Source organism: Mesoplodon mirus, assembly GCF_964341445.2.
Source record: "Mesoplodon mirus genome assembly, chromosome: 5".
Classification (NCBI taxonomy): Eukaryota; Metazoa; Chordata; class Mammalia; order Artiodactyla; family Ziphiidae; genus Mesoplodon; species Mesoplodon mirus.
The window spans coordinates 93043254-93057251 of record NC_138980.1 but is presented as its reverse complement, the minus strand read 5'-3'; the positions used below and the strand labels follow the sequence as shown (position 1 = coordinate 93057251).

Below are 13998 nucleotides of genomic sequence, written 5' to 3'. Positions count from 1 at the left end.
TTCCTGACTCCAAATAGTCTGCCTCATTCCAGGTCACCCCTTCTGAGCCTAGGGCTGGGGATTATTTTGGTTGTTGATCTTCCTGGCAATTTATTGTCTGCTCATCCTCACAAGCAGGGGTAAACCTCCCAGAATGGGCTACCATTGGTTTGAATTCAGTCCTTTAAACAAATCATACCCCCAAGCTACTGACACCCTTACTTTGACTCTAAATAGGCTTTTACCCCAGCTCTTGGCTTATTCCTTCAAGTACCCTCAAGGGATTAGAGAGAGCTATTAACTTCATGATAGACTTATGGTATAATCATAAGGGCTATGATACTGCCCCTATTGTTTGCCATTCAATTCCCATAGAAAGAATGATGGATGCATGAACGATTCCGTCTCCATTGGTGTGTATTTTAAGCTCTGAGTTCTAAGTGATGTGAAGTGCAGCCGAGAATTATTCAGATGCTGGTTCTCATTCAAAGAACTTCCAGTCTACAGGCAAGGCAGGACTTGTTTCTTTGACCTCTGTGGGCAAGCTGTCCACCAGTTTGGGCTCTCAGGTAGCCTATGCACACCACTCTCAGATTCCTCAGCTACTGCTACCTGAAGCCATCTCTCCAGTGACCTCTGGGGACTTAAAAAAATTGTTTAGTGTATATTTAGTGTACTGACAAGGAAATTAAATAAGACCTAGAAGTTCACGAGCTGAGGGGCAAGCCCAGGTCACCATAAAAATCTCCCTAAGAAGACTATGGTTCTTTATCATTTCAGGTCAGAAAATTAATTGTGTTGGATCCTAAGAAAAGGCTGACTACCTTCCAAGCTCTCCAGCACCCGTGGGTCACAGGTAAAGCAGCCAATTTTGTACACATGGATACAGCTCAAAAGAAGCTCCAAGAATTCAATGCCCGGCGCAAGCTCAAGGTTAGATGGCATTTATTTGTTTTATATTTTTAAAAAAAGATTTCTCTCATATCTTGATGATCAAAGATAATTCCACTATTATTTATCTAATACTATTATTCATCTCCTGTGGTACCAGGAAAAATCCTGCTTTGAAATCCCAGCAGTGCTGGTATAAAGTCAATTGTAGTTCTGTTATCCTCTCATAAGAATTCATTGTAGGGTTTTTTGTTTTGGGGGTTTTTTTGGAGTGGGGGGCACTGCACCACTCGGCTTGTGGGATCTTAGTGAAAGTGCCGAGTCTTAACCACTGGACCACCAGGGAATTCCCAGAATTCATTGTTAATAAAGGGAAATGTGTTGTATGTTGAGCTTTACTTACCAAACAAATCCATTATCATTGCTTCTCATTTAATTAAGGCTGAACTGCTTGAACAGCATTGTTCAGGAAACATTTACTCAGAAAGTTGTCTACTTTCTGAATATGCAAAAATTGGGAAAAAAATTTTAAAACTATGTTTTATTACATAGGCAAATAATTATACTTGGTAAAAATTAAAATAATTCAAGTGATAGGGAAAATTATCTACCAAAACATATCTCTTTTTATAGAATGTATATGGAATAGAAATTTGGTGCTTTTCTCTTACTTAATGGAATTTAGGACTAGCTATACATACAGGGGATCTCAGAGAACAGCTGGGGGGTCAAAAATAGTGTTCTATTCAGCAATCGCTTACAGGCTGATATGGACTAAATAAACCTGAAGGGTTCCATGGTCATATTAATTTGAAATACACTAGATTAAACAACCTTGACTTAACCCAGGATTTCTCAAACAAAGTTGACTGTGGAACTCTTTTATCTAGATAGTGCCTACTAACATCCATGGAACTAGTGTCCCATGAAACAAATACTTTGGGAAACACAATCTACAATTTTTGAATATTGGTAATCCATGGGAAAATGCATTTACTCAGGTTTTTGGTTGTCCAGATGATTAAATATGCTCATTTGAGATTACACATATTTTGCTGTTCATTCTCCAAACAAGTTTTCATTAGACAATCTTGGAATAATATACTTTCAAAGATCAAACACTAACATATAATAACCAACTCCTTAAATGCAAAATTGAAATTGAGCTCTGATTTGGGATTTTAAGTGAAAGTAACACCTGACACTTTTCTGTTTCCAATCAGGCAGCAGTGAAGGCCGTGGTGGCCTCTTCCCGGTTGGGAAGTGCCAGCAGCAGCCATGGCAGCATCCAGGAGAGCCAGAAGGCCAGCCGAGAGCCATCTCCAACACAAGATGACAATGAAGATGTTAAAGCTATTCCGGAAGGAGTGAGAATTCAAGGAGATGGGGCCCAAGTGGCAGTTGAGGGGGCAGAGACTGAGCTGATGAAGGTGCAGGCCATAGAGAAAGTTAAAGATGCTGAAATAAATGCTGCTGAGGCCACCAAGATGGTGCCCGAGGCATTAGAGGATGGGATAAAGGAGGCTGACCCAGAAATAGAGGAGGGCCTAGTGGAGGAAAAGCTGAAGACTGTTGAGGAAGCAGCAGCCCCCAAAGAAGGGCAAGAAAACCCTGCTCTGGAATTTGGAGCTCAGCAGAATGATGTGATCCTGCCAGAGTACTAAATGGCTTCCTTCCACCTGGGAGCCAAACCCTGGCACTTTATGCATTTTGTCCTTCAGCAAGGAAGGTGTGGAAGCATGATATGCACTATAGTGATTCTGTTTTTAAGGTGCAAAAAAATACATATATATCAGTTGGTAATCCTAACTTCAATGCATGTGACTGCTTTATGAAAAAATAGTGTCTTCTATGGTATGTAATGGATACCAAATACCTACTGATGAATTAAATTTGAAATTGCAAGTAAACACAACATAACATTTAAAAACATACATTTTCAGGGACCAGTAGCACACATTTGAAGTAAATAGTAAATTGTTTTTGCTTTGAAAACCTAGCCAGCCTACACCCTTTGGATTTCTTTACAAGGACTGTTACTCAGCTAATGCTAGGTAGAGCTACAAGATGTATTCCCATGACATTCACAGTCTTTTCAGTAATGTGTTCAAACTGTTTACAAGGAGATGGTTAGGTTATAGTTGTATGGTATGTACAAAAAAAAATCCACTTATAATGGTAAGAAACTGAAGCATGCTTTAAGGGCTATGAAACCATATGCCCCTAAAGCTTTTGTGCAGAATGTTTTTTTATCTTGTCTTTATTTATACACACCATATTACTAATAACCAAAAACATTCTATTACAAATTTCTGCCATTTTACAGTCCTAAAAAAATTATTTTACAAACTCACGCTGAGGAATTTATTCTTTCCTTCACCTACTCTCTAACAAGAAGTCCTTCTTATGGACAACACTTAGGGGTGGAATAAAGAAATTTAGTGAAGAAAAGGAGATTAGACTGGGACTTAGTCTAATAAAAACTGACTCCTTGTCATTTTTCAGATAAAATTGAATTTATTCACAAGCTTGTATAATTTTAAAGATAGGAACACTTTTATGGATAAACTCTATACTTACCAAGGTTCAGATATTTAGAAAAGTCTACACCAAAGGCTGGTGCCAAAATGTCTGAATAGAGTGGGAATAATATCCCATTGTAAGATCATCCATTATTGACTTTAGTATAGTAAGGAAACCTTTGTTTTTATAAAAGTCCTTTTTTTCCTTTAACTGATGGTTATTTAGATATATGGCTTATGGACTAAAGATATTTCTGAAAAGCTAGTATATCTTTTTCTCATACTTGGAATGGAAGCACCCATAATTTACAATGTATTTTTGAAAGTTTCCATGTCCAGAAATGTAGGACAATGCAGCTTTTAATTTACTTTAGTAAACAAAAACAAAAAGAAACAATGAAAAAAACACTGATTTCAAATCAGACTCTTGAGAAGCTGTAACATTAGACCTAATACATTACCATGATTTTTTTCAAAATATTTTTCTTTGGTTTTCATGTAAACACTTTTCCCTTATAAAAATCACAGTTAAATTCCAAATACCTCAGATTTATTTCTAGCTTGAGCTTAAATGAACATTTTATCAAATTAATTATGCAGCATATTTTAGTAGGTTTCCTTAATTTTAAAAAAGGATTATTTTCAGGCCAAAATTATGGATAAAAATGACTGTCACATAAAAATCCTCCTCAAAAATAGAGATCTTAAATTCTTTTGGCTCTTCCTCAGAACTATTAAATTAGAAAATTAAATTAAACCTCTGGTTTCTGGGGACTGTCGGACCTTGGAGACATTCTGCTTTCCAAGTGCAAACTTCCCTTACTACTGTTCTCATAAGAAGAAAATAAGGTAGAACTTCTTGTCTTCCATAATATAGGGGCCTGACAGATCACTGACGTGGAGAAAAAAGCCCTTAAGGGCACATCATCTGGACTCAGAGAAAGATTTTTTGTTTCATTTTATCTTTATTAATTAGTAGAGAGTACTTATCTTCTTCTCTACTGTTTCCTTCCTTCTTTATTCTCTCAGAATTTCCATTTTAGCTATTATAAGGGGCTCACTAGTTTCAACCTTTAAGAATGCCTTCTTCCCTAAGCATTAAGATTTCTATTTTAAAAGACCAACTGCCTGGTATACTTTTCCCAAAAAGACTTAACAGGTGTATATGGTGAGGCATATATGTTAAGTGTCCCATATATTGGAAAAGGGAAGAAGAGAGGGAAAGGAATCTTAATGGAAAGTGGCAAAACTAATAGGCTGTCTCTCCCAGCCCACCTCCATATTGTTCCAAGGGCAGTGGTTATATCATCCCAACACTCAGGGCTGACTGCAGTGGTTGGACCTGCAGACTGTGTAGTGTGAAGAGCACTGCAAATGCCAAGGCCAGTGTGTGTTTAAGAATTTACCCATTTAAATGAGTACACATGCCTATTCCCTGTGAGGGTGTGAGCGTAATTTCCTCTTTTTTAACCCATAAATTGCACTCTCTAAAAATCAGCAGGAGTTTTAAATTTTGACTTGTATGTTAAAGATTAAGTCCTGATAATGCCTAAGTGACTGAGTTAGTTATTTCAGTGGAAAACAAGTCAAAGCTTCACAAAAATCTGGCATTTCAGCCAAATGATTCAACTTAAGATTTCACAGAGATGCTATTTAAGTTAGGATAGTTAAATAAACATTTTTGAAAAAAACAGTAAACATTTATATTGCTTGTTAAAATGGGATATATTATCTGTCCCAAAGATTACTTATTTATAATAGTAGACTAATGCAGATAGAACCTTAATTTGATGAACTATTTCATAATGTTTCCTTTAATTGACAATATAGTCACAAAGCAAATAATTAAGGGAATTTCAGCAAACAATACATTTTGCATTTTAGAGATGACAGTTATTACATTATTGATTTTTGTTCTCAGATAAGTTCAGGTACATAGCATAAACCAGACTGTTTTGCCATAGAGAAGGACAATCTTGAATTATTTCTCCCATTTAAAAAGTCTAATTGGAATCCCAGTGGTTTTTCTCAAACCGTAAGAGCTCATTTGTCCCATGAACAAATAAATAAGGTAGAAATTAGAATAATATGGTTGTAGAAGTTATTGTCTAGAACAAGTGCTGCCTAATATAGATGATACAAACCACATATGTAATTTTAAATTTTCTCCTAGCCACATTTTAAAAAGAAAAAAAAGCTGGTAAAATTAACTATATTTTAATCCATTATATCCATACTATTATTCCAATACATAATCAATATGAAAAACTAACAAGACCTTTTAAATTTTTTATTTTTGTACTAAGTTTTCAAAAGAAGGATTATGTTACACCTTTAGTACATCAAGTGCTCAATAGCCACATGTGACTGGTGGCTACAGTGGTACTAGAAGAGCGCTGGTCTAGAGCACTTTCAAAGCAAAATGACACACAAATTTCTATGCTTAGATTTGAGCTGCCTCAGTTTTCCACACTGATGAGTTGGTAGGAGGCCAAAAAGAAAATGTTTCAGAAATGTCATAGACTGAAATGAGTAAAAACTCTGTTGGCCACGTCTACTTATTCATGTGCTTCAGAAGAGAAGTGTTTCCCAGCATGACTGTTAGAGAACTTTCCTGGGCATTGGCAAGTTGTCTGTTGGCTACAGTTCATCTCTTTGGGCCCTGGAATCTTGACTACAGGCTAGCATCTCCTGAGTACTGCCATGAAGCCAATCGTGTTCTCACATACCAAAATCTTCTGCGGGCGAACCATGTGTCCTCATTCAGGAAGGACTGCACACAGAATCTTAGTGGGATTTTGTAGGCCTGGCCACCAACAAGGCTGGACACCATCCTTGTATTGCAGGCAATATTTCTTTATAGAAATCTCCTGAAATATACCAAATTTGCAGGATAAAGACTGTATGATGAGGATGATATCACCCCAGTTATCCCTAAAATGAGAATATGACCATCCGCTGGCATTTTTTATATTTCCTTAGAAGAGTTTAATCAACTTTGCCATTACATGGATTCAAAAGACTTTTTGGAATTTTCTTACATATTGCTATTTTAGAATAATCCTCAAGGTTCTATAGCCATTTTTAGTGCAGACTTTAAAAGAAAAGAACAGTTTGCCTTTTACTGTGACCTCAATTACATAGTATTTTAAACATATTTTGTAATTTAGAATGTTTAGCAATCCCTATTTCCAGTTTCACATGAAAGGTAACTGCTTGAAGATTGCCTGTAGACTGAAAATTTAGAGAAAGCCATTTTGTTTCATAATTCAGTTGTTTCACAGAAGCATCTGGTTGCATTTCAAATCAGAAAATAAAAGAAGTAAATGCCAAAAAAGGCAAAGGATAAAATCAGTAAATCATTTATTCTGTTTTAAGATTGTCTTTGCAAAGCAAATGCAAAAACAAGTCAAAAAAGTGAATCAGCACTAGGTTTTTCTTGATGAGGCTGACTCCACATAAATTGACATAAATATACTGGGAAGAGTCAATTACATAATTACAGTGCCATTATGTAATTTACTTGTCATTGCAGAGTATTCAGTCTGGTTATCTAGGTCTACTTTAGCTGGTGCAAAATTTTCCGACATCTACTTACATAATAGGATTTGTAATATCCTTGTAATTACTGCCTATTAGGTCATACTTAAATTTCCTTAATGTTCAGCATAGATATGTCTCTGATCAAGGTCGTTGCTAACATTTGAGCATTTACTGGTTAAATACTGCTTGCTGGTTAGACTCTATGTGTGTCTTCACTTTTTTTTAACATTTATGCACATATAATCTCAATATTGGTATAATATTCATAACCACATGTTAAGCAGAAATGTAACCAATAATTTTCTATAAAACTTTTTCAAAGTTCTTTTCTTCCCCTGGCACAACTCAGGGTGAGTTTCTGGTTCCTTGACAAATAGAAAAAGAACCTAAAAGATCACTGGAGAGATATCAGCTATCCACCCATAGTAACCAAGCTCAGCATTTCTTCTTTCTATATCCTGATCTGTTAAGGGCCAGTTTTTGTCATCATTACTTTCAAATATCACCTGAGATCAGATAATATAGTCTCAGCTCACATAGCCCAACCATTTATATACTTTTCTTGGAGAGCAATAACAAACTTGACTAATTTATGTTTGCTTGTTTAAAATTCGAATTTTCAGACACTCTCTGTGGTGTACTCTAGAGGCTTTGATTGTGTGATTTTAACTTCCTTCAAGATTCTGTCTTTTCTCTGTCACCTGGCCCAGAGGTCTACATAGGACAAGGAGGAAGCCTTGCCATGAGAGTGGACCATGTGAGTCCTTGATAGGAATCAGACATTGGTTGAGCTCAAATGAGCCAAATGGGAAACACCTCTTCCAGGATACTGATTGTTTGAATATTGGTACAGTGCCATTAGTCAGTAATGGAAAATGAGATTTCAAAAATCATTTGCTCTTCCCATGACTTGGTTTGCTACCACTTATCCCAGATCAATGTTTTCTTCCATCCCTATGGCCATCAAGCTGCCCTCTCGAATTTTGAAGTCCTCTAAGATCCTGGAAAGAGTATCCCAGACTGGTCTAAGAAATATGGAGTCCTTGGTGGCCCAGAATTTAGTTTGAAACTCTAAACAGCAATGCTAAGTCAGCAAAATCATACTGTTCTTCTTAACTAGTTGTTTTCAGCACATTTTGAAAACTGACCTGGAATACCCATGGATATGGAATATTTATATCTGTGTAGTCTTTTCTGTGATTCACTGTGTTAAAAATGACAGATACTTAATCTTCAGTCAGATTATATAATATTTATTTTCCATTTAAAAGATTATTTTGGGCTACTCAAATATAACAGGCTTCATATTAGAATTTTTGAAAGCTGTTGTTTTCCCTAAGCACTCTCTCACTCTGACAATCAGTTGTGGATGATAAAAATTTACTAAGTTTGTCCTTTCTTTGTCCTTTCCTTGATACATGTATGGTAGTCCTTGATACATGTATGGTAGTTAATCTGGTTTGTAAAGGATATAAGTAAGACTGACTATAAAGTGACAACTGTCATCTCATAACTGCCTCCTTTTAACTTGACCTATTTTTATAGCCTATCATGCAGCTAATATACAGTAGCATACAAATAGCATATTCATGAGTATGATTTTTATTTTCAAGATTATTATTTCAGAAGTTCCCAAAATGTTTATATTCATGCACCCTTAATTTCAGTAATATTTTCATGACCCCCTACCTACCAAGCCAAAAGAATTACCTAACATGCCCATTTTTTAAGTAGTTAGGTCCAAACAACATAATAGTAGTAGTGCATTCCATGTCCGACTGATGTTGCTGTGTGTTTCCTTTGACATGTTAAAATGTCCTCTGAGTTTACTGAGTGGGAACAGCAGACAGGTGACAAAAGGGATTATTAGTAAACAAGTTGGGGCTAATGTTTATACTCTTTCTTATTTGAATGCCAATCATTCTTTTATCTATGGTCTTTGTGATATACACATAAAATTTAAAAGTGCATTTTTAAAAAGTAATTTCCATATAACTACCCAAGGAAATAAAGTTAAATCTCCAAAGATCAGTTTTCAAGAGTCAGGCAAACTATGGGTCATGGACCAAATCCACCAGAACCCTGTTTTATAAAGCTTTATCAGAACACAACCATGCTCATTTATTTATACATTGGCTATGGCTGCTTTCATGCTACTAGGACAGAGTGGAGTAGTTTCAACAGAGACTGTATGGCCCAGAAAAGCCTAAAATGTTTATCTGGCCTTTTACAGAAAAAAATTGATGACCCTGGTTTTTCATGGCACCCTGCCTTTTTGGTAACATCTAGGAATACAGATTCCCATACTCCAGATTTCTTCTCCTTAGCTTAGGGTTCTTATCCCATTTGCTTCTTAGGAAGTTAGGAGAGGTTTGTTTCTGTGCAGATGGTCTCAACGATAATTTTGCTGGAAGTACAACTTAACAGTAAAATTTCCCTACAGAACTAAAAATTCAAAATTGCATCATTCCTGAAAAGAAAAGTTTAGAGTATGAATTGACTTGTTTAAGAGAGAGGAATTAGAAAGATTTCTAGCACATCAAGCATGTTTTAGAAATTTGATCCTTTTATTTAAAATCATGTAAATGACATTTTATATTGCCCACATTTAAGTCAATCTGCAGCTGTTACTTAGTAAGCCAAGAAATGAGAGCCCCCTTTGGTTCTGAATCCTTCAGAATATTTTCAAGTAATTTATACCAATTGGATTTTCATTTAATCATTTTTAGGAAATAACATGCTTTATTATGTGGCATTCTATGACAATGACTTGCTTATCAATTGCTCAGGAAATAGGCAAATAGCCAACTTTTTAATGTAAGAAAGCTACTTTCCAATCCCTGTGTTTTTCTGAGTGTTATATATTTCATTTCTTCGGAAAGAGAAGGCCTCGAGCAAATGCTTTCCTTTCCTTTTCTTGCATATTTAGAAATCCAAGAGGGGCCCTTTTCTTAGACTATTTCTGTCACAGAGAAATTATTCATTCCACAATATTTGCCTTAAGGGAAGCAGGTGGCCCAGATATTGAGAATGTAGGCATTCATGACCTTTGTGTTTGACTTTGAATATCTACAGCCAAAAGGTTACAAATAAGATATTGAGTAGAAAACCTATTATCAGCTTATTATTAGGAATACCTAAAATTATATCATGACTCTAATTAAATAATATATTGTTTTCTTTAAACTGTTGCAGCAATCAATATGATGTAGCCACTGGATACACTATAGAACTCAGGAAAAAAAAGAGATGAATCGTCTGCCTGCTTCTCATTGATGTGAGTAGGAGGGAGACTTTACCGGAATGGAAGAGGGAAAAGGTAAAATGTAGACTAGGATTCCACATTCCCACCTACCCATTTTTCTTGATTGCTCAGAGTTTGAAGGCAGTTGTTAATGGACTAAACTTATCATTTTAAAATTTCTCTCAATATCTGGGGCACCAGCTTCCCTTAGAAATGAGTAAACCAAAGCCAGTAGCTAATTTTCCTCCCAGAATAAGAAACGAAACAGTGTAGTTTAGGGAATATTAGGTCTACATCGCAAGCACGCTTTAAGGAGATGATTCGGTGATTCTGAAGCTTTCTAGGAGCAGCGCATGCCAGGGACCCATTTTCTCAGTAAACTTTCACTGAAAAACAATGAAAGAGTCAGAGTTGAATTAAACCCATGCTACCCTCTAGGATTGAGCTTTGTCGCTGGAGAGAAAAAACAAGTGTATATATAGCCTGTGCTAAATCTAGGCAGGCAGTAAGCCCTCCAGGGATGGAAAGCAGGAAAAGCTCTCCTTTGCTTGGAATGATCAAGGGAAGCTTCCTGGGAATATTAGCTAAATATAAAGGATGGGGAGAACCTTTGCAGGTAGGGAGGAGGAAGGCAGAACATTTGGCTGAGAAATCTGCAGAGTGGAGGAATGTGTTGAAGGAACAATGCTGGGTGTGAAAGACTGAAATCTGCAGGGAAGTGTTGCTAAGTCTGCATAAGAGTATCAGATCTTGTGCAAAGTTGAATTAGACTTCTTCACCCCTTTCTTACTCTGGGTAGACATTTGTGCAGCATTTCCTCAGAGCATGTAGCCCTCTGTGATCTCCTACATATGTGGCTAATTTGGTGTGTCCCCAAGCAGAATAAAAATCACCCAACACATCAAAGACATTTTTGCAAGTCACCAGTTGAAATAAAGTTTCAGTCACTAAAAGCAAAAACTGCACTGGCGAGATCTCCACTGACAAAGCAGAGTAAGAGAAGATAGTGATTATTTGAGGAAGTTTGGCAAAACTCCAGTATCTGAATAACTCCCAGTGACTAGAAAATCACCTAACTACTTGCTAAAGCTTTGCCAGTGGAGGCTACGTCAAGGTTACTTCTTTCACAGTTATTTTAACCTTTTAAATTATCTGACCTGAAAGGGCAGTTCCCACAGGATCTAAGAAAGAATTATACCTGAAAGTTTAGACTTCAAAAGACAACCTGTGCTAAGCCTCAGACAATGAAATTTAAAATCTTCGGAGCTGCTTTCCCCAAACTTCAAGCCGATCCTGTGAAGTCCTTTCGTCCCCATCTCTCCCTTTTGCACCTTTATACACCTTTCTATAATTTCCTTTTTATATCACTCATTGCAGGCAGTGTTTTACATCCATCTTCAATAAACTTTTAAAAACATAATCATTACAGTATATATACCTCTAGTTGTCTTGCCACTTTGTGTGTTTCAGATAATGTCTGTGATTAGTAACTGGCTATATTATTCGGGCAAGTGAAACGAAGGAAGGGACAAAGGTTGACCATCATCTGAGTGATGGAAGAGGAGTTAAGACGTGGAGATACTGTAGGAGTACAGAAAACACAACTTAGCAGGCGTTGAGAAAGGAATACTTCTTACTAGGGTTTTCACACTTAGGTGACAGTATCTGGTATGTCTTTTCTAGTTTTTCCTAGAGGAGAAATCTGTACTGATGCGTTGTCGAAAGTTTTCTGGACTAAAAGGACGTTAGCAGCTCAACAGCAGCTTGGGGAATTAGATAATGGAATACCACTCTATACAGGAAACCTACATCTCCAGTAGTTTAGACTGCAAATCATTAGCCAAAAACAACTGCATGTAGGATTTGGAGGACAAAGAAAAAGTGTAAATATTGCAGTTTACACTGCCAAGATTATAGGCTGCCTTCCCAATTTCTGATTGAAAAGTACTGGAAAAGGAGCTGTGAACATTTCATTTTTAAAACCTGTCGAAATGGTGCTATTGACTCCTTAATACAAAGATATATTACAATATTTTTTAGGTAAACATGTAAGTCTGACCTGGCCATAAATGTAAATATAGAGAATGTTTACAGAGAATTCATCAAAATCATGCCCATTTGCTTTTGACTGAGCTACCGTTTTGTTCAATGGCAGTGACTGACAGTCCCTGCTTCCAGCATATGGGACACATCAGAGTCACTGGCTCTCAGCTGCCCAAAGCCTGGGGCAGACAACATGACAGCCACAGACAACTGGCTTCTTCTTGGACTCAGGTTAGACAACCCAAGTAAATGAGTAAACATGCTCATTTATTGGTGTTTCCCAGGAACATAACGGAATAATATGTGACATGAGGCAAAATGGATGTTGGGAGACTGTTGAAATTGACCTTAGTGAGGGCCAATGTTGCTTTGTGTAAGTTCATTCAGATTTGTCAGAGCATGCCAAAAGAAGCATACACCTTACTGCTGGGAAACTTGTAAAGCAATTTGCATGTATGGTATGATAATAAATCATCTAATAGCCCACCAATACTTTGCATTCCGTGATTTGAAATGTTAGCACAATTCAAGAGTGACACAATGGACATTTTCCTTATATCTGAAATATGAAGTTGAAGCATTCTTGATTGTTTTTCCATTCTCTCAGGCAACATTATACTTTGAGTTTCATAGCATTTTTAATATTATACAGTGATGTCATAAAATCACAAAGTTAAAAGGGGATCTTAGTAATCATTTATCCCAACAAGCTCATTTTATTATAGAGAAGTAACACCCAGAGAGGTAATGACTTATCTAAGATCGCAGTTAGTGGCCGAGAAGAGATCTGGGTTGCCCATCTCCTAGTCCAGTGCTCTCACGACTGAGAAGTCAATTCACTGGATACAAAGTCAATCCAGTGATTCATATAAAAATTGATTTTCATTATAAAAATATGAAAATACAGAAAAGTAGATTACCATAAGAATGCCTTCCAAAGACAAGCATTGTCTTTTTTAAAATCTAGCATTATTTTTTTCTTACAGACTTTAATCATATTGTAACTTTTTTATGTCAACCTACCACTACAGCAGGCATTTTCTGTATAATCTTCAGAAACAATTTTGATAGCTGCATAATAATCCATTCTCAATTCTTTTTCTTTTCTCAGTTAACAGTACATAAAGCTTTTTTTCTGAGTTTGGGGAAATCTATCCTAAGGAAAGAATCCTAATGTGGAATTGTCGGGCCAAATGATATTCAGTGGTCCCTTCATTATGATGCTTTCAAACTTGCAGCACCTGAGAATGAAAGGGAAAAACCTTTATGTTCCCTCCTAAGAAGCTGATTGTTAGCAACAATTGTTGTAAGAGGAACTAAAAGTCTTTCTTGAGCTTGGCCACCCAATCAGTTAGCAAACATTTGTGTGAAATATTGGGGGGAAGGCATAATATGTCAGTGAGCTTCACTCTCAGAATTGCAGCTTGCTACTAACTACTATTAGGTCCAAAATCCTCACCTAAACAATGACTTCTGAATTGAGGGAAATGCTAGAGGAAAACAAAAACCTCTCCTGCAAGTCCATTTTTGACTATATGAAACATCTTTTTATTTCAACCTGGTTTTGCACAATCTCTGGACTACTTCCTTTAATAAAAAACCAGCTGCTTGTACTTGAGGAATGTCACTAAAGCAAAACCTAAGAAGGAAGGTAAAACTCCTGAAAAAGAACGGTACCATCCAAATAATGAGTAAAAAGCCAGTTTTGGTATTTGTACACTATGCTTCCTCCATAATTTTTATTGGCAGAATACTACACCCCACTAATCATCTGTA

General features: G+C 36.5%; 1 protein-coding gene across 1 annotated transcript in view; it reads left to right on the top strand.

Annotated features, from left to right (window-relative positions):
• Window positions 1-2534, top strand: part of CAMK4 (calcium/calmodulin dependent protein kinase IV) — a gene marked incomplete at its 3' end in the record, with an annotated part of 231581 nt that extends 229047 nt beyond the window's left edge. Inside the window, exons 10-11 of the mRNA XM_082621912.1 lie at window positions 760-912; window positions 2094-2534. Of these exons, the coding sequence (XP_082478038.1) occupies window positions 760-912; window positions 2094-2534 (594 nt within the window). The remainder of the gene's footprint in view (window positions 1-759; window positions 913-2093) is intronic.
• Between the last annotated feature and the right edge of the window lie 11464 nt (window positions 2535-13998).